This window comes from Chionomys nivalis, chromosome 12, assembly GCF_950005125.1.
Source record: "Chionomys nivalis chromosome 12, mChiNiv1.1, whole genome shotgun sequence".
Classification (NCBI taxonomy): Eukaryota; Metazoa; Chordata; class Mammalia; order Rodentia; family Cricetidae; genus Chionomys; species Chionomys nivalis.
In genome coordinates this window covers 20208690-20229805 of record NC_080097.1, presented here as the reverse complement: position 1 = coordinate 20229805, position 21116 = coordinate 20208690, and the positions used below count along the sequence as shown (strand labels likewise).

At 42.4% G+C, this 21116-nt stretch overlaps 1 protein-coding gene across 2 annotated transcripts in view; it reads left to right on the top strand.

The window, feature by feature from the left end:
• Window positions 1–21116, top strand: part of Pibf1 (progesterone immunomodulatory binding factor 1) — a 163464-nt gene that overhangs the window by 131045 nt on the left and 11303 nt on the right. For both annotated transcript variants that reach the window (XM_057786205.1, XM_057786206.1), the window contains one exon: window positions 19143–19316. In XM_057786205.1, coding sequence (XP_057642188.1) covers window positions 19143–19316 — 174 coding nt within the window. The remainder of the gene's footprint in view (window positions 1–19142; window positions 19317–21116) is intronic.

Sequence of the window (21116 nt, the reverse complement as noted above, 5' to 3'; positions counted from 1 at the left end):
TTCGGGAACAGATGGCAGAGCCAGGGAAAGCTCCTTGGCAGATGCTCAGTCTTTCTTCTTTCTGTCTTTCACTCTGGACCATCTCCATCAGTACAGCCATCACTTACGTCCTAGAATTCTGCCTTCCAGCAATTGTTTCTTCACTATGAGCACCTGAGTTAGCTCGAGTAGGTTTTTAAATATGAATAGTTAAGGGATCATAACCAAGATTTCTTCTCCATCATAAAGCTGTATAAGACTTTTTCTTTTCAGAATGGCAAGTCTCATTTAATTCTAAAAGATTATGCTACACTTTGAAAATTATAGAAGCAATTGTATTTATACATTTTATACATCAAACTTAAAGCTACATTACTCATGACTCTAAATAATAACTAAAAAGCTGTGAACTGAAATAATCCATCTTCCCTTCAGTTGTTTCAGTTGGGCATTTTGTCCCAGTGACAGAAACCTAACTAAAGGCAACCAAGGCTACTGGCTTTTCATGCTACTTCAAGGCCCTGGGGTATCACTTAAGTAAATCATGGTTTTCATCAGCTAAATTCCAAAAGCTTAAGTTAGTGGTTCAGATAGGAAACAAATGAACACTTTAAAGTCCCTCAGATCCTTTTCTGAGTTAGGGTTCCAGCTCCGCCCTTTAGCAGACTGCTGAGTTCTCTCGCGCACGGCTGTACGTGTTTGCAGCAGAAATTAGAGCCAAGTCACATGCTGACAATTGCTGGTAAATGAAAAAGGCACCAAGTAGGGCAGTTCCAAATTGTCATTTCTAAAACATCTGGAGTCTGATCATACAAAGTTTCATTTTCTGAGTTAGTGTTATAAAAATGTACACTGGAGCCTGGCAATGGAGCACACGCCTTTAATCCCAGCATTCCGGAGGCAGGCAGGCAGGCGATCCCTGTGGGTTTGAGGCCAACCTTGCCTACAGAACAAGTTCCAGGACAGTCAGAGCTATTACACAGAGAAACCCTGTCTTGAAAAATCGTATGTATGTGTGTATATATATATATATATATCTCCCCTGTGTGTGTGTATCCCTAACCATACACACACACATACTGTACAGGCGTAGTGGCACACACCTTAACCCCAGCACTTGGGAGGCAGATATATATACTGTATATATTCACTCTATGTGTGTGTGTATGCATACACACATATACGTATATGTATGTGTGTGTATATATATATATATATATATATATATATATATATATATATCCCTAACCATACACACACACATACAGTATAGGTATAGTGGGACACATCTTAACACCAACACTTGAGAAACAGATATATATGTATAGATAGATATATATAGATATATATATATCCAATGCATGTATAAAAGTGCGTGTATAAAACCTTAACCATATATACTCACACACACATACTGCAAAGGCATAGTGATGCACACCTTAACCCTAGCACTTGGGAGGCAGAGGCAGAGGCAGGCAGATAGGCAGGTGGATAGAGGGAGTTCCAGGACAGCAAAGGTATATAGAGAAACCTCTTCATTCTGTATTCTCTTTTTTTTTTTTTTTTTGTTTTTGTTTTTGTTTTTGTTTCTGTATTCAGTGAAACTAAAATGCAGTAAATACGAGGTATCTCAGATAATTCCTTCTATTGAGGCAAATTTATTGTAGTGCTCTTAGCTTTTATGAGATCAGCACAAAATCCAGTGTGATCTCTTGCTTTTTGTAAGACTACTGAAGAAATGTAAGTGCTGCTGTGTATTCTGTGTTTCAGTCTTTACTGCGGTCCAGTGGTAGTCATCGGGTCCTGTTGGTGCGGGTGAAACTGATTGTGGTCAGTGTGAAGCAGATCTGCCATGCTTACAACTTTATAGACAGAAAGAAAGGAAGAAGGAAGGATGGAGGGAGGGAGGGGGGGAAGGAGTGGGGGGGGAGGGAGGGAGGGGGGAAGGAGGGAGGGAGGGAGGGAGGGACGAAGAAAAGAAAGCCTCCTTATGAGTTATTGCTTGCATTAGTTCCAGGAATATTTGCCTCTGTGATGAAGTTATATCTTTATGTTGTGTCAAAAAATGAAAACTGTGTAATTCAGTGTGCTTCATTTTTATCTTAGTTGCCAAAAACCCTCATAGCTGAATGTCTTATCCGGGTGTTACAGCCCTTTCTCCCTTCTTTTGTTCTTGATGCCATACAATACCCTTTTCTATTTCCAGTAGATTACAATCTGTTTTACTCTTAAATGTCTTCACTTGCACAAAGATTGATACTTGATGGAACAAATAAAATAAAAACCTTAAACAGTTAAGTTTTCAAAAAGAAGCCGAAGGAACCAAACTGACTATTTGCTGTTAGTCTTAGCAATAACTGGACATTGAAAGCACTGTGGGTAAAGGCATTGTGTCTGTTCTCTTTTTTTCGAGACACGGTTTCTCTGTGTAGCCCTGGCTGCCCTGGAACTCAGTCTGTAGACCAGGCTGGCCTCAAACTGGGAGATCCACCTGCCTCTGCCTCCCGAGTGCTGAGATTAAAAGCCTGCACCACTGCCCCCTCCACACACAATAGCATTATTTTAACATGGGAATAGATTAACTCATGAGAGTGTATAGATGAGAACAAAAGCAGTGTGACAGGGTCGAGAGAAACTCTCGTGTGGAAGGCAGCTCACACAGTGAACCGTGAAGAGCATCAGAAGAAAGGGGAGCTGAGAAAGCACAGGCAAAGCCACTGCGGGCCCAGGACTGTTGTCAGCATGAGTGCTTACCGTCAACAGGGCAGTCCAGACTCTGGGCTGCTTCCTGTCCACCATGATGTCACCCTCCGGTACATCATCCCCTACAGTAGGCGGCTATCCACTCAGTAGTTTGAAGTACCAATGTGTTAGCTGGCCATGGTGGCACATACCTACAATCCTAGTTCCTAAGAATCTGAGCCAGAAGAATGGAAGAGTTCACACCAGCACAGGCTACATATTAAGTTTGGGGCCAGCCCGGACTACATAGTACGATCAAGTCTCAAAAAAAAAAAAAAAACAAACAAAAAGAAAGAAAACTAAGGGGAAAAAATGGCACAATGATGGTCGATGCCTTTAATTCCAGCACACAGGAAGCAGAGGAAGGGAGATGGCTGTGAGTTCTATGTATTGAGGCCCTATCTCAAACAAACAAAAAACAAAACCAAAAAGTGCTCACTTTTACAAGGCAGCTAGGCGAGTGGGAACAGCAGCCACGTGTGTATACATTAGAAATACCTCAGTGGAGCAGCAGCCCACCTCACCGGACCACAGCATTAATGAACTGTGGCTGGGGCATGCCTTTAGTCCCAGCACTCCCAAGGCGGAGGCCAGCAGACGCCAGACGTTCAGGCTGCACAGAGAAACCTGCGGGAGGTAGTGGAATAAACTGTGGAGGAAGGTGGATCTCAGTGAGTCCACACCGTCCTGGCCAACAAAGTGAGTTCCAGGACAGCCAGGACTGTTACAGAGAGAAAGCCTGTCTCGAAAAACAAAAAACAAACAAACAAAAAAAGCACCGACAGGCAAATTGCACTGAGATAAACAGAAAGGCAGAAGGAAAAATAGGCAAGCCTTGAGCTCGGTGAGTAAGAGTGTATGTGGTACAAGGTCCAACTATGGGGCAGAGGAAACGGTGTCTCAGCTGGGCGTGAGGCGCACATCTGACATCCTAGTACTTGGGAGGCTAAACAAAGCAGGAAGATTTCATGTTTAAAGCTAGCCTAGGCTACATAGTACAATCCTGTCTCTAAGAAAGAAAAAAATTGAAAGATATTTTATCTCCCCAAGCTGGAAGTTAGATGGGTGCCAGGACGAAGCCAGGAAGAGACGCTAAAAGTCTGAGAGGCAGTTGGCAGCTAGGCACCAGTGTTAGCAGAGGCACTCACAGCAACTGCCAGCTTCAGGCTTCAGGTCAGCACATGGCCTGCATGTGGCTTTAGAAGAGACTGCCACCATTTTCTGCTCTGAAGAGAAAGCACATTTGTAGACTATGGTTATGGCTTTCCGTCTCTGTAACAATGCCTGAGATAACCGGTTTATGAAGGAAAGTGCTCATTTGGGCTAGGCTCATGGTTTTAGAAGGTGTAGCCATGGTAAGTTCATTCCATTGCTTTTGAACCCTTAGCAAGGCAGCGTGTCGTGGTGGGAGTTAATTCAAAGCAAAACCACTCACACATCATGGCCAGGAAGTGAAAGAGCGGAAGGAAAAGAGCCGTGGTCCCACTATCCTTTTCTGAGACACTCCTCACTAACCTAAGCAACCCCCACTACCCCTGCCTTCAAAGAACTTCCATCTCCCAACCCCAAAGCCAAGCATTGAAACATGTAGACCTTTGAGGGACATTTGTCCAAACCATAACAAATAGAGTTTAAGAAGCTCCTGTCTAATGACACTTTGTTTCAGTTTGGTTTTGAGACAGGATCTCTCTCTAACCCAGGCTACCCTAGAACTCTTTATTATATATAGCTCAGGGTGGCCTGGTTTTGAGACGGCTTCTGAGTTGTAGGGTTACATGCACCACACTCAGCCTCATTCTTAGAAACAATTATGTTGGAACAGGAGCACATAGCATGCATTCGGAGATCAAAGAACAACGTTGTGGATGTGAGTCCTAGGGCTCAAACTCAGGGCATTAACCTGGAGTTAAGAGGCTTCACCTGAGCCGGGCAGTGGTGGCGCTCGCTCACCTTTAATCCCGGCACTTGAGAGGCAGAGGTAGGAGGATCTCTGTGGGTTCAAGGCCAGTCTGGTCTACAGTGCTTGTTCCAGGGCAGGCTTCAAAGCTACAGAGAAACCCTGTCTCGAAGAAAAGAGAGAGAGCCTTTACCTGCTAAGCTGCCTTGTCAGCCCACAGCCTGCTTTTGATGAGGTTTTGTAATGAAAAAGACACAATAGTGTATGAGTTTTAAAGAAAAGAGAATTGTTAAATAGCTGTATAACAAAGGAATATTGTGCATTAGTTACAGCAGCATAAAAGACTTGCCATGCTGAAGTGTTATTATGTATTTATAGTAGTGTTAGAATGTGTCATGTTTCTCCAGCAGCACTCGGCACTCTAGGTACAATTGTGAAGACAATGGACAGTTGGCTTTGACTGCATTCTGCCTTCTGCTCTGCTGAAACTGTCTGCCCATTCTTCCTTGCCCTTACTGTAAGCTGGGCCAGATGTGTTGACATATGTCTGTGATGCTAGCACTTGAGAAATAGAGAAGGTTAGGAGCTCAGGGACAGCCTGGGCTAGGGAATTTGAGGTTAGCCTGGTCTACAGAGTGTTCCTGTCTGAAACAGAAACTGTAAGAGTAAGGTTGTGTTTATATTCTTTATCTTACATTTTAAAATGCAGCTTTTAAAAAATGCTAACAGTCAGATAAACAAGACATGGGTTCAAGTCAACTGTGGTTGGCATGGTCTGTAAATCTCCTACTTAGAAGACTAAATCAGGAGGGTTGCAAATTCAGGGCCATTAAGGCTGCCTAGTGAGGCATTCTCAAGAAAAACAATTAACTGAAGACTCTCTTCCTTCAGTTTTCTCACCAATAGAGAAAGATGGTGTTATGGGGGGGGGTTACAAATGTTCTCTTCATGCGATTTCAGAGCTGTTTTGAATGCTTTCCTTTGACACACAGCCCTCCAAAACTAGACAAGGAAAACTTGGATTTTTTTTTCCCCCGGAGACACTTGATCACACTGCCCACCCTTCCAAGCACCATGGTTCCAGGCAGAGCCTCCTTACTGTTAGGATTCCCGTCCGCACTCACCCCTCTGCCAGCACAGTTATGCCCATGTCTTGCCCAATAAGGTGCCACATTCCTCTTCACGTCTTTACTTCCTACAGTACTTAGCACATGGTAAGTAGCCATTCGAAAGTCTATTACAGTCATTATGCCTCGTTCCTATCTCTCCATAGTAATTTACTACCAGCTATCAAATAGCTTTAGTAACTGGCATTTAATACGTATCTCACCTCCTCCCTCCCCCCGCCCTATCACCACCAAAACTGTCTCTTTCTGATTACTGGTACCGTTTTAACTGGAAAAGTACAGACTGCCATATCCTAGAACAGTTTCAAAGAAATATCTAAAAGCAGCTGCTAGATAGTCATGTCTGGAAGGTTTGTCTAACATAGAGCTCCTCTGAAACCCCAAGGCCTGATAACTGTAGCAACAGCAGCCTCTGCTTATCAAGCCTCTGAGGAATACTTAGCATTGGAGAGCAGGGGACATCTGCTTCTGAGACCTAGCAATCTGCTGTCCCGTTCACTTTCCCATGGTCACTTCAGTTGGTATTTAACCTAAATTAATGAAGGACCCCTTACTAAGCCCTTAGAATGTACAGAGCCACACTCACCGGCTGACTTCCTTTGCCTAGGTAACTACTTGTTAGGGCAGTGCAAATCACCAGCAGAAGGAAACAAGCCCTGCAGTTAGGCAGCTTTCTGAAAAGTGAAGTCACAGTATAATTATCATTCTTTGATGGTTTGTTTATGTTCCTGGAGTCTAACCCATATGTTCTTTCTGATTTCTCGGAAGATTTCAGGGACATTTCACGTCCCAAGCACCCCTTAGGCAATCCACTTCATAAAGGGTTCCAACAGATCGCATAGTTCTCTATGTGTGTCACCTTTTTGGTTCATAGTTAACTGTTTGGAAAGTTTCTTAAGAATACCTTTTTACATTTTTTTCTCACATACCTACTCAGTTACTTTTTACACTTGACATGACTCGGGGGGACCACTAAGTAGGTAAGCTAATATTTCCTTAAGTAAACGTGATTGCTTTTCAGGTTTGTCTATTTCTAATCAGCAGTGGTGGTGCTCTTTACAAGTTAAATATTAAGTCAGCGGTAGAGCAGATGCAAAACATTAAAAATTAAATACAAATGTAAATGAGTGTTCAAGGAAAGAATCGTCATAGTAAAAACATAGAAACACACCCACACAGCATTAATGTTTGCCTGTATGGTTACTTTGGTTGTTTTTGCTCAGTTTTTCCGTTTGTTCTGGTTTGGGTTCGCTGTTGTTGCTGTTTCTTTCTCTTGGCAGCTCTGGGTAGGAGACCGAGTGGTGCGTGTGCACTGACTCTAGCTACTGCCAGCCCAGATATAGATTTAGAAATTTGTTCTATGTAGAGCTTTGTGCAGTCATAACTAAGGGTATTCGAGGGATAAATATATCTGGAACGACTATAAATTCTTCTGTGCTGTTTTAAGTGCTTTCAAGTCAAGGATATTGTACTCGGTGTCCCACTCCGAGACAGTTACAGATTGCTTCTAACAAAGTAGAAAGGGCTAAGGAGTCAGGAAAGGCAAGCCTTTTGTGTATTCCTTCTAAAACTCAAAAGTTGAATCTTTTTGTTCATGACTGCCGGCACATGCCTGAAAGCCTGGCTGCTCAAGACTATTGACAAGAGGATTGCAAGTTCAGGGCCGGTATGGATTGCAGAATGAGTTTGAGGCCAGCCTTAGCTGCTTAGTTAGACCTCACACTACACTGCAGTGCACTTACCTAGTGTGCATGAAACCATAGGTTCAACCCCCTGCCACCAAATAATAATAATAACCTAAAAATTACCCTCCCCCAAAATAGGCATCTTTTTCTAAACCATATTTGATATTAAGGGCCTTGGGTGATACCTTCATCAGGAAAGTACTTACACCTCTTGATTGAAGAGCAGAGGTCGGTCTCTGGCACTCAGTAAAAACCCAAGGGTAGCACATGTTGTGATCCTAGCACTGAGGACGCACGCACAGGTCAGTCTCGGGGCCTGCTGCCCAGCCAGCATGGTCTGATAGAAGTTAATATTTCTGACTTACCATTCAGTCCCTTTGCCTTCATGCATTGCACTCTGGCCTCACAAGAGTGGTGTGATGGGTTTGTGCACATTTCCTAGGAACAACAGCTTAATCTCCGTTTTCCATGCTTCAGAGTTAATTCTCCTTGAATTGGCATTGAGTGGCATGAGTTGAATTTATTATAACAGGACTTCACTATGTATTTTAGGCAGACATCACACTTAGCATCCTCCTGCCTCAGTCTCGACATGCTGGGATTACAGACACGCACCAGCATGCCCAGCCACTTGGATTCTTTGGGACCATGATGTTTACACTGTAGAGAACCTAGAAGGAGCTCTGAGCTCTTCTGCTCTGGTTCTGCTGCCTTTAGTCTTTTCAACGCCTCCTTTAAATTCTTAAATATCTTTGCTGTTTCCTGCACTGAAAGCTCTCTGTCTTGTGTGATGCAATAAAATATGTCATCATAAAAACATCTTATCTGGGTATAAATACCCTTTTGGTTTTTTCTGTCACACTTTCATATTTGTTATGTGTTGTAGAAATTTGTCAACTTCTGAGTGTCTTTTGTTTTTAAAGAATGAAATATATATTCCTATTGTATTTTAGGAGTTTGTTAAATATTTTCTTTAAACAGTAAGTACATTTGTCTGACTTTTCTTCTTTTAAGATTTGTGAGCTGATGGAGGGGACATACATGACACGTACATATATGGAAGTCAAAGGACAATTTCGGAGAGCACTGTTGCCTTCCGCCTACTTGTCTTACTTCTCCTGTGCTGTGTGCTGCAGGCCAGCCGGCCCTCAAGTTTCCTAGCACATGCCTCCTAAATGTGCCTCCTGTCGTACATGGGGTGCTGGGTTTGCGGGTGTGCACGCTGTGTCAGGCTGTCCACATGGTTATGGGGATTAAACTTGGGCTGTCAGGCTCGCAGAGCAGACACTTCTGCACTAAGCCTTTGCCATCCCTGGTCTTTGTTAAGAAGTCAGTAAATACCCTCTTGTTAATCATTTTTAACCTTCTAGTTTTATGACTCCCTTAGAATAATAGTCAAGAGTCTGGGATGTTTGGGTGGATACTCCACCCCAGCCCCTGGCATCCACATATTCAAAGAGTCTAGAATGTTTGGGCGGAAGCCTCACCACAACCCCTGGCATCCATATATCCAAAGGGTCTAGAATATTTGGGTGGGGGCTCCAGCCCAAGCTCCCTTTCCTGGAGCTACCTCAGTCCAGACTCCGCCCTCAAGAAAGCCCGCCAAATGATGACCCCTCCCCAGAGATGCTCAAGAATACTCCTACGGGATATTTAAATCGCCCCCCAGAGAACAAACTCGTGGTTTTCCAGTCTTCCTTTCCTCTCTGGGGGGCTGGAAAGCCATCCGGGAGCATTGGTATCCATTAAACCTGAGATTTTTCTAAGTCAGTTTGATTTGGTCTGATTCGGATTATTGCATCGGCAGAGAGGCTTATTGAGTTTCAGAAAATTCCCACTTATGACAAATCAAAGAACTCTAGGACATAGGACACACATACACACACGCACTACACACCTAAAAAGCTCTAAGTCTCTTGAAATATGCAGTAGCCAAGAGAAAATACTAGCAGTGATATTAGGTCATGGTCAAAATTAGCTGTATTTTTGATATTTCGATGTACATTTATCAGGTCATTGATCTTGTTATTCACATATCAAGACGCTAAAACTAAGAGAAGAATGGAATGTCTGGACTAGAACTCAGAGGCGGCATTTGCCCTGAAGTAAGCTGCATTCTGAAATACAGTTCTTACAATGGAGAATTGGGTTTAATAGCTAAAGTATTATTCATAGTCATACTGAATATGAACCACAGAGGAAAAAAACATCTAGCAGATTTTGCCAGAATAGCAAAGACCAGAAAGTAGAGAGCAACTAAATGAATAGTGTTCAGGGCAAGCCAAGCAAAGTAGCAATGGCAGCAGATTTTATCAGAAGCTACTTCAGTGTGTCCATATGTCTTACATACAGCATGTTTACTCTTAGCTGTGGTCACACTTCAATATGTCTGTTCTTAAATGTGTCCATATTCAGGGTTTTCATATTCCATCATGTCCACACTTCTTTAATGTGTCTATACTTCTCAGTGTGTCCATATTTTGGTGTGTTCAGTATACTTATATTTTGGTATGTCCATAATTCATGGTATACATACTTCTATATACTATATACATACTTCAGTATGTTCTTGGTTTGGTGTGTTCACCCTTCAGCGTGTCCACATTCCACTATCTTCAGACTTCAGTGTATTTATTTTAGCATCCTCTACCACCATCTCTGGTGAAAGTGACCCTAAGGTCATCTAGGCTCCAAAAAGAAAGTTTCTGGTTAGTTCTGTCCCGAAGACTGTGACACAGCCCAGACACCTCTCATTGACTGTCACTCAGCCGGACACTGAAATTCTCGGTGACGTCTCAGTCATGTGCAGAATATAGCCCCACACATCATTCCTGTCATCTCAAAACATTAGAATAAGGAGGTCCAGACCTTAATTAGCCAGAGGCTAAGACATCCTACTAGGAGACAATCTAGCAAAAGCAAGATGATTAAACATTGCTGCTCTCGCCTAAGAGGGGGATGAACGGGGGGAGGGGGGATGCTCAGAAAAGATATAGCGGAAAGAGCAACAAGCACTTCAAAGGAAGTGGTTCATCCAAGGCTAGAGATGCCTTCCATGTTTGACTTCATTTGGCTCTTGTTAGGTAGGGAGTATTGATTTGGGGTCGTTTTAGTAGCTCACTAGAGAAAAGCTAAATTGATATAGTTAATTTGTCTTTATTTTTTAAGCCTGAGCTAGTGGCCATATGGTCAGAGGAGATGTCTTTTTTATTTGTTGGTTGGTTGGTTGGTTGGTTGGTTGGTTGGTTGGTTGGTTGGTTTTTTCGAGACAAGGTTTCTCCGTAGCTTTGGCGCCAGTTCTGGAACTAGCTCTTATAGATTAGGCTGGCCCGGAACTCACAGAGATCTCCTTGCCTCTGCCTCCCGAGTGCTGGGATTAAAGACGTGTGCCTTATTTATTTATTTATTTATTTATTTATTTATTTATTTGTCTTTGACATTTATTCAGCTACAAAATAACCATAATACACTTTATTGGGTTCAAGTCAGGACTAAATGAAAAACTAAAATTAAAACTAAGCAAAAATTATGAATGCTGTTTTTCTACCAAAATGGCAGAAACTTGGGATTATACTCTATAACTGGGTAGATTCATTCCTGTAGAGGCTAGAAGAGGGAGTTAGACACACACACACACTGGAACTGGAATTACAGGTGTTTGCGAGCCACCACATGGGTTCTGGGCATTGAACCTGGGTCCTCTGGAACATTCTTTGGCATTCTTCCCTCTTGAGCCATCTCTCCACTTCTAATTTTTTTTTTAATTTTGCATTTATTTACTTTGTGGGGCAAGGGGCCGGATACCACAGTGAATGTGTGCCGTTGAGAGGACAAGTGGTCCTGCAGCCACGTGGATCCTGGGAATCAGAATCCCGCCCTTGGGCTTGGCAGCGGCTTTACCCACAGCCTTCTCAGCTGGTCTGATTTCCTCCTTTTTCTTTATCTTATTTACTTGCTTGGTTGGTTGGTCTTTGGTGTTTCTGTTTTAGTTTGAATTTGGTTTTGAGACAGGGTTTCACTATGCAGCATTGGCTGTCCTGGAACTCACTATGTAGAGGAGGCTGGTCTTGAACACACAGAGATACACCTGCTTCTGCCTCCCAAGTACTGGGACTAAAGACATGCACCACCATGCCAGCTAACCTACTTTCTCTAGAAAAATGTTTTCCTTTTGAAGGGAGGCACAGTGGTTGGTAACTATAATCCCAGCACTTGGCATACTGAAACTGAGGCAGAGTGATTGCCGCACGATCAAAGCGAGCCTGGGCTACCCTGTGAGATCCTCTGTGCTTACCTAGAAAGACTCTGCCAAAAAAAAAAAAAAAAAAAAGTAAATAACTAGAATATTGTAGTAATATGAGCGGCGGGGCTGTGTCCCCGGCACCCAGCCGCCCGCATGGCTAGCTTATGCCCCGAAATAATTACACGGAAACTGTATTCTTTTAAACACTGCCTGGCCCATTAGTTCCGGCCTCTTATTGGCTAGCTCTTACATATTGATCTAACCCATTTCTAATATTCTGTGTAGTAACACGAGCTGGCTTACCAGGAAAGATCTTAACCTGCGTCTGTCTGGAGTGGGAGAATCATGGCAACTCACTCACTCGGCTTCTTTCTCCCAGCATTCTGTCTGTTTACTCCACCCACCCAAGGGCTAGCCTATAAATGGGCCAAGGCAGTTTCTTTATTAAATGAAAGTAACTCCTCCATCAGAATATCTTTTTAAATGAAATTTATATGAACTATGTTCATGACTTAAAGCCAGGTTGGATTCTACCGTGTATAACCTAAGACCAAAGATGTACAGAATTGCCTGGCCTATTGGTCCTGGCATGCTGTTCCTCATGTATAAAAACACTTCCTTGTGCTCCAGGGGAGCACATAGTTTGCATTCTACTTGTCAGAGCTATTTTCATCGAGAAATGCTATCTATGTGTCCCCTTGCCAACATCTTTGCAGAGTTTACAGCTGTGTGCAATTCATTGGCATCAGAATGCAGTGCCATTAGGCAGCTGCTCGGTGGATGAGCTGTGCTAGCATGCCACCCCTCTGTCCACAATGTGTGCTCTGGGATTCCAGAGAGCAGTCTCACAGACTGTGAGTCACAGTCACCATCATCACAAATGTCATAAGAGGGTCTTTTGCTTTCATTCTGTCAGTCTAGATACAGCGAGAGAGTATCTGTGTGTGTGTGTGTGTGTGTGTGTGTGTGTGTGTGTGTGTGTGTGTGTGTGCGGGGGGGGGGGAGAGAGAGAGAGAGAGAGAGAGAGAGAGAGAGAGAGAGAGAGAGAGAGAGAGAGAGAGAGAGAGAGGTGGGGCTGGCCTCCAAAGGTACCTTACACTGGCCTTGAATTCTCAGTCTTTCTACCTTCACCTCTTAGGATTGCTACCACACCCAGCTTACACTATTGGCCTTTTTGTTTTGTTTTATCCTTTGTTTGTTTTGGTTTTTTGAGACAAGGTTTCTCTGTAGCTTTGGTGACTGTCCTGGAACTAGCCCTTGTAGGCTGCTTCTGCCTCCGTGTGCTGGGATTAAAGGCATGCGCCACCACCACCCAGCTTTGTTTTACTTTTTACTTGGCCTTAGTTTTATTTGTGTAATCAAACAGTTCTTCATTGGTTAATTTAGAGAGTGGTTTATTCCTTTCCATTATTATAGTAATTTTATATTTATATACCAGAAAGACAGAATTTTTTGAAATTCTTTTTTTTTTTTCTGGTTTTTCGAGACAGAGTTTCTCTGTGGTTTTGGAGCCTGTCCTGGAACTAGCTCTTGTAGACCAGGCTGGTCTCGAACTCACAGAGATCCGCCTGCCTCTGCCTCCTGAGTGCTGGGATTAAAGGCATGCGCCACCACCGCCCGGCAAGACAGAATTTTTTAATTTTTGGAAATGACCTCCTAAATTAAGCGCCAGCCAAGAATAAGCTGGGATTAGACAGGATGAAAGGACACTAACTCTTTGGGGAGAATTCTGCATCCTTCATGATGGCCTGGAGTGAGACCTGCTAGGATACACAGTCAGTGTCTTCTTCAGATAAACTGTCCATCATACCTACCTGAATGTGGATGGATACATAGTCAGTATCTTCTTCAGATAAACTGTGTCATTCAGATGTACCTTGTCATTCTCGCAAATAGCCCTAACAGCAGAAGGAAACCATATAAGCTGTACTTCATTCTAAAGTTAGAAATCAAAATTAAAAAACCATAAGGACCTAGGATAAAAATAATAGCACAAAGCAAAGACTTCATAACTGACAGATATTAAGCTTCTTCCTCATATCTGGAGTGGTGAGTAACTGGAATGGAAGAGGGCATGCAAAATATTAAAGTTCATTTCTTCAGAAGGATTTTAGAAAGTAATCCTTCCATAACACAGTAAACAGCAAAATGTTGTGATGTTTTCCAAAAAAAAAAAAAAACCTCTAACATCGCATCCTGAAGTGCAGCTGGCATAGTGCTCTCCGGTAACTTTAGCTGGAGCATCTCCAGTTCCCAGACAGCCACGCTCAGAGGGGAATATGTCTCAGAAAATATTCAGGGATGGGAAATTGTTTAAATAAAAATAACTCCAGGCAGTGGTGGCGTATGCCTTTAATCCCAGCACCTGGGAGGCAGAGGCAGGCGGATCTCTGTGAGTTCAAGGTCAGCCTGGTGTACAAAAGCACAAAAGCAAGTTCCAGACCAGCCAGAACTGTTACACAGAGAAACCATGTCTAGAAAAACCATGAATGACTGAATGACATTAGAAAGCTACAGGAAACATGAAGGAATCCTGTTAAATCTTGGAACTAAATGACAGAAGAGCCGGGCGGTGGTGGCGCATGCCTTTAATCCCAGCACTCGGGAGGCAGAGGCAGGCAGATCTCCATGAGTTCAAGGCCAGCCTGGTCTACAAGAGCTAGTTCCAGGACAGGCTCCAAAAGTCACAGAGAAACCCTGTCTCGAAAAACCAAAAAAAAAAAAAAAAAAAAAGAAGATTCCAAAGGAAATGACTTTTTTTTAAGGAAGATGAATTTGATGCCTCCAAGTCCAAGTTTGATTTCTAAGACACAGAAGTTATACTGTCAAAGCAGAGTACTTTTCCCCATAATACTGAGAAAATTAATAAAGTAAGTAAGGTTGGATGAAACTCACCTGTAATTCAAGCATCAGGGAGTCCATACCAGCCTGGGCTACACAGAGACTCTACGTCCAGCCTGGGCTAAATAATAGAAAAGGACTTGAAAGCATGAGAAAGATGGTAGAGGGTTGGGATTAATAAAATGTCTAGTGACAGGTAATAGAAAAACAAATGGTTTCAAGAAACAATAAAACTGAATTGATGTGATGGTCCAGGAACTAAGAAGACACCTGCCACTGAGCTCTGGAGACCTGAGTTTGATCCCTGAAGCCTCAACCAAGGCACACATGCATTACTCATGCACGCACACATGCACACACACATACAATAAGTGCAAAACAGGCTTTAAAGAAAGAATAGAAGATAGAACTTGCCAATATACCCATTAAAAGAAATTTCAGAATAATAGCTATGCATCAGTCATAAAAACAGTAGAGAATCCGTCCCATTAACTAAGGTTGGTGTTTAAGCCTGTATATATGTATAATCCCAGTATTCAGAAAGCTAAAGTGAACAGATCCTGAGGACAGTCTGGGTTATGTAAAACATTCTAGTTTACCCTGGATCACACCAAAACCCTACCTGAAAAAGAAAAGAAGTCTCAAAGAACAGCATAGTAAGAATCTGGGTAATCTTGGGTACTACAGGGGAGGTTGAGGGGACAGCCAGGCACTGTGATGGTAAGTTTCCGAAACTGTGGTAATTAATCATAATCTAGAAGAAACAAAGATATTAATCTTCCTTCTAATCTCCTGGTGAACATCAAGGAAGATCTTTTTCTTGAATCTTTTTCTGTGTACACCAGCAAAGGCCAAAGAGAAACAATCAGCATCTTTTAGAGTCACAACCCCGTATGGCCTCATGAGACTAATGAGAAGGTCCTGAGAAATTAGGCAACAGCACCAGAGTCTCACCCAAGAATTTATTCAGAAATCAAAGTCGAGAGGTGACAGTTTTTACTGTCAAGAGTTCACCTATATGGCCTCTTAGAGCTTCATCGCAGCCTCTCAGATCCCGACCCAGCAATGCGCATGCCCTCACATCACCCAGTGCTGACTGGAGACCACTGTGGTGGAAGGTGGCCGTGGTTTTACAGTGCAAGGCTCTCTCTCTGCTCTTACTGAAGAGTATAATCATGAAAAACAATGTAGAGTTTTCCTGCCATCGTCCCTCACCATGTCCTCAGTTAGTGCATCTTTCTATATTTTGTTAAAATATTTGAATTTTTAAGTTGCTATTGTGTTCCTGACTTGAGATTCATTTTAAAAACAAACTGTTCAATGAATTTTAGCTTACAATTAGGAGAGGATTTCATGTGATTTCTGAAAGGGACCTAAGCTTTGCCATTTTGCACTTCCTGTGTAAAACTACAGTCTCAGCAGCTGCAGTTCTCACACCAAAGTGTAGATTACAGCCAGAGACAGGGAAGATGCTCCATCCTGCAACTGAGATCTAATATGTGTCTTTCCGATTGAAATTCCTTATGTAAAGTAAATAAGCATATCTGTCTCATTGAGATGCCGAGGGTTGCCTTTGCATAAGTGCTAGGAATATAGTTATACCAAAGAATTGTTTTATAACAATTTTTGTGAATATGTGGTTTATTATTAACAAATGTTTGATTGCTTACATACTTTTCATACCCAGGGCTGACAAAAGAAAAAGTTCTTAGGAAAAGTGGCTGCAAGTGGGAAAAGGTTTAAGAAACTGTGTCCCTGGGCATTTAATTATCTCTGGAATAATTAATTAAAGAGGCCAAAATCCTCATGATACCACTTACAGATTTGTAAAATGATAGTGGGTATATCACGATTAATAAAAACCTAGAGACAGATTGGGGTTCAACCTGAAGACCAGAAAAGCAAAGCAGCCAGTCACTGGCTCTTACCTCTACCTCAGTCCGAGCCACAGGTAGGCTATGTTGGAAGTCATTTTTCATGTTTTATTATATCTTCATGTTAATACTTAAGGTGGGACTGGAGAGATGGCTCAGAGGTTAAGAGCACAGAGGTCCTTAGCTCGATTCCCAGCAACCACATGGTGACTCACAACCATCTATAATGAGATCTGTTGCCCTCTTCCGGTATGCAGCATATATGCAGGCATAACACTGCATAATAAATAATTTTTTTAAGAAAATGTTTATGGCTAGCGAATGTTTTTTCATATAAAAAATTGTTTTGCTAAAGCCAAGTGTGGTGGCACATGCTTTTAATCCCAGCAATTGGGAGGCAGGGGTAGGAGGATCTCTGTGAATTCGAGGTTAGCCTGGTCTACACAGTGAGCTCTAGGACTGTCAGAGCTACACGGTGAGACCCAGTCTTGGGGGGGGGGAAATGCTTTGTTTTCTTTTCTTTTTTTTTTTTTTGGTTTTTCAAGACAGGGTTTCTCTGTCGCTTTAGAGCCTGTCCTGGAACTAGCTCTTGTAGACCAGGCTGGTCTCAAACTCACAGAGATCCACCTGCCTCTGCCTCCCAAGTACTGGGATTAAAAGCGTGCGCCACCACCGCCCGGCCTTTGTTTTCTTTTTTCTTTTGGATTTTTCGAGTGTTTTCTTTTTGATAGAGTGGGAAGCCAGGATTTCCCCCTTTCCTGTTAAGCAGTGCGAGAGCTCAGTCACACCGTGAGGCTGAGGATGTAGCTCTTTTGGTAAAATGTTGCCTGGCTTCACAAAGCCCTGGGATTCCATCCCCTTCACCACATACACCATGGGTACAAAACTGTAATTCCAGCATTCAGGAAGATCCAGAGTCATCCTTGGTGACAAAGGAAATTAGAGCAGCCTGGGCTATCAGAGACCTTGTCAAGAAAAAAAAAATCCGTTGTAACTGAATAAACTTAGCATTAAATCAGTGGCTGCATTCTTTACCACAGATTAAATAACTCAATCTTGAAAGCCAAGTGAGTCTCATAAAGGCCCAGATAGCCGTAGGGCTGTATTGGTGCACAGTTGTCTGTGCTTTGGGCAAGACATTGGCGCTGCAGGACGGAGGGAGGAGTCCAACATTACAGGTGCCCCTCCTGTCCAGGCCCTGGATTCTAGTAAGGCATCTAGTAGATGGCTCAAACTCCGCAATCTGTTTTAAAATATCTGCTCCAGCTAGGTGGTTCTAAATAGAACTAGTGGCAGCCAGAAGAGAGAGGCCTGTAGGGACTTGCTCTGACATGGAGCTGACATCTATAAACAGATCAGTAGCATGGAGCAGGGCATCCTTCTAGGGCCCTAAGTTGGTGTGTTGGCATGAAGATAAAACCATACCTAGTTCAGAGCCCACCGTTATTCTACAGATAAATAGAGGAGCACGCCACCTCCCCGGGGTTTGGCAAGTAATCGAAGTGTCCACTAATGAAGACCCAGACATTTGCGAGGAAAAATAATAGGCTCGAGAGGACGTCATGGGAAATTTTACTCCACGTTCTTCAAAAAGTTCAGCAGATTAATTTTTCACTCAAAAGGCAAATTAAAATCCCCTTGACAACTCTGTGTAGGCCAAAGGGAGGGGGCTGTCCTGAGTTCAAGGCTGTCCTGGGCTACAAAGTAAACGCCAAGCCAGCCTGACTTCCTAGCATAGTGCTGTCTCAAGTAAGGAAGTAAATATTCTGGAGAGGCAACTGGACAGGATGGGGTGTAGCTCAGTGGTAAAGTACTTGGCTGCGTGCACAAGGCCCTGGACTCAATCCCCTAGGACTGGACACATTAAAAATGGCAACTCAAGCCTGCTCCATTTACCATTTGTAAAAGGCTACAGAAATACTACCGCTAAATAAATGCTGAAGCTTTATATTAAACTCACTGTTTGAAGTAAAGTGTGATTAGTCGTCATGGAAAACCATTCTGTGTTCTATTTCTCTACCTTCTCCATTTTAGACTTCATAAGGTAAGAGGATGTTTAAGAGGGAGGAAAAGATTGCCAGGCTAAGACTGCCTGCCATGCACAGAGCCTGGGTTTGATTTCTAGCAATCGAATAATAATCGCTATTAACACTCTACTCAGCAGATACGCCAGAAAACTGCAGTAGAACTTCACTGTGTCACAGGCTATTGGTGTGACAAACACACACCATGGGTTGTTTTTGAAGTTTCATGTGTGACTCCAATATGCATAAAAACTAGCAACCACTAGCCTAGAAAAGTCATTTGTAATGCTGAAAGTCATGGCATGTTTACTATTTTAAAAGTCATGTGCACAATTCTTGTACATTAATATTTGTTTTCTCAACTTTCCTCATAAATATATGATATTTATATGATAAATATATGATAATTATAATAAATGTATTATAATTATTCAAATACTTTTTTAAAGATTTATTTATTTATTATGTATACAATGTTCTGTCTGCATGTGTCCCTGCAGGCCAGAAGTTGGCAACTGATCTTACAAGAGATGGTTGTGAGCCACCATGTGGTTGCTGGGAATTGAACTCAGGACCTCTGGTAGAACAGTCAGTGCTCTTAACCGCTGAGCCATCTCTCCAGCCCCTCAAATATTTTTTTCTACCTAAAATAAATGTTTTTGTGTCAATCATTGTTAGTCTCTTTGCCAAAAATCACACTTGCTATTTTCTTGTTTTCATCTCTCAACAGGAATTTGCGGCCATGAAACAGATCATCATTAATATGTGTAGTAAACATTCTGAGAACAACTTACTTCTTACTAACGTGGAATCAAAAGGTATGACAGAAAATCAAGCATCTAAGATTCTGAACATGTCAAGAGAACATGAAGACAATGTGTTTATACCCAAGCCAACGCTATTTGTAAGTACAGCTAAAAATATTTAGAATTTAAGCTTTGGTTCTCACTAGATATATTTTTCTTCTCATTCGTATTTGTTTTAAATTAATTTGGCAGTATTAGGCAAAGGCCTTTCAATATCTATATTAATCCCTTTCCTAAAGATGTACATTAGATGAGTATTGGATTTTATGTTCCTAATTAGCATCTTGAACTTGACTAGAAATTCTCCTAATTCTACACTTTTCCTTCTCCCATCGACAGGAACAAATTACAGAGGACTCAAATTTATTCTGCATGATTTTTATCTTGTATAGGCACATGATTTAGGTGTCTGTCCATGTTCATAGGGACCATGTGAGCCACTGTTCATCAGGGGGTTAAGGACAACTTTAGGTCTCTTGTTTGCTGCTCCTGGCTCTCAGGCTTCCTGGGCGTCTTCAGTCTCTACCTCCCATGCCATCCATAGAACACTGAGATTCTAGACTTGCATTGTTGTGTCCTGCATTAGTGGATTCTAGGAATCCAAACTCAGGTTCTCACGCGTGTGTGGCAAGCACTTCACCCACTGAGTCGTCTCCCCAGACCATAACGTTTTAATTTACATGAGAATAAAAGGATGAAAAGTAGCACCTGCTCCCATTTACTTGTAAGTACTATGATGGCTCTGCCATAGAGAATACAAGCAGTTCATATTAACTGGAGCTAGACAGAACAGTATATGCCTGCTTCATCAGCCAATTGGGAGACTTAGGACAGGAGATTGTTAAGTTCTAGACCAGTGTGCTCAACTTGATGAGACTCTATCTGGAAATAACTTTTACAATAAAATTAAAAGGGCTTGGTAACACACCTGTACTCCCAGAACGTGGGAGGTGGAGAAAGGAGAATCAGGAATTCAAGGCCAACCTCAGCTGCATCGTGAATTGGAGGTCAGCCTGAAATATAGTAGAACCCTGTCTGGAAGAGAAGGATGGAGAAATGTGGAGAAAATACTTTAGGAAATATTAAAAAGTATATGTTTCAACAAATAATACAAAAAGGAATAAAAGGGCAGCAGAAAAAGAGTAGCATTTTTGATTACTTTATCACGGTTTTCAAAAAAAAAAAAAGGTCAGTGGGGAGGCTTAACTTGCAATCCTACAAGACTCAGTATCAGAAAAAAACATTTTAATATTCTAACTCAGTAAGTCCTTGAACTTCAGCGTTTTTAAGTCCTCTAGATGCTTATAAAAACAAGTTAAACAAGTTGCGGGGAAGGGGAAACAAGGTGAACCCAGGTGGTGGTGGCACAGGCTCTTAATCCCAGCCCTGGGGAGGCACAGGCAAGCAGATTATCTGTGAGTTTGAGACTAGTCTGATCTACAAAGCAAGTTCCAGGACAGCCAGAGTTACACAGAGAAACTGTGTCTCAGGAGGGAAAGAAAGAAAAAAACAAGTTCAGGATTTGTGACCCCCGCCTTCTCCTTACACACACTGATCAGGCTTTCGAGATCAATGATATGGAAGACATTTATAATTATATAATCAAACCCCCTTTCCTTTTCCTTCCATGCAAGGGACTGAACACCCTTCTTGCACACTTGTTCATGGCAAGGATTCTTTCTCTGAGGTACAATTCTAGCCCTTGGGTGTTTAGAAAGTCTCATAGAAGACTTTGCTAGGCTGGCCTCAAACTCCCATTCCCGTGTCTGCCCCCACAGTGCTAGGATTATAGACCCGAGCCACCACAAAGCCTTAGCTTCCCGTTTTAAAATGACAGAAAGCTTCAGTCTTCGTCAAACAATGGAAACCTATTGTCAGGGTCCATGTTGCAGTAACAT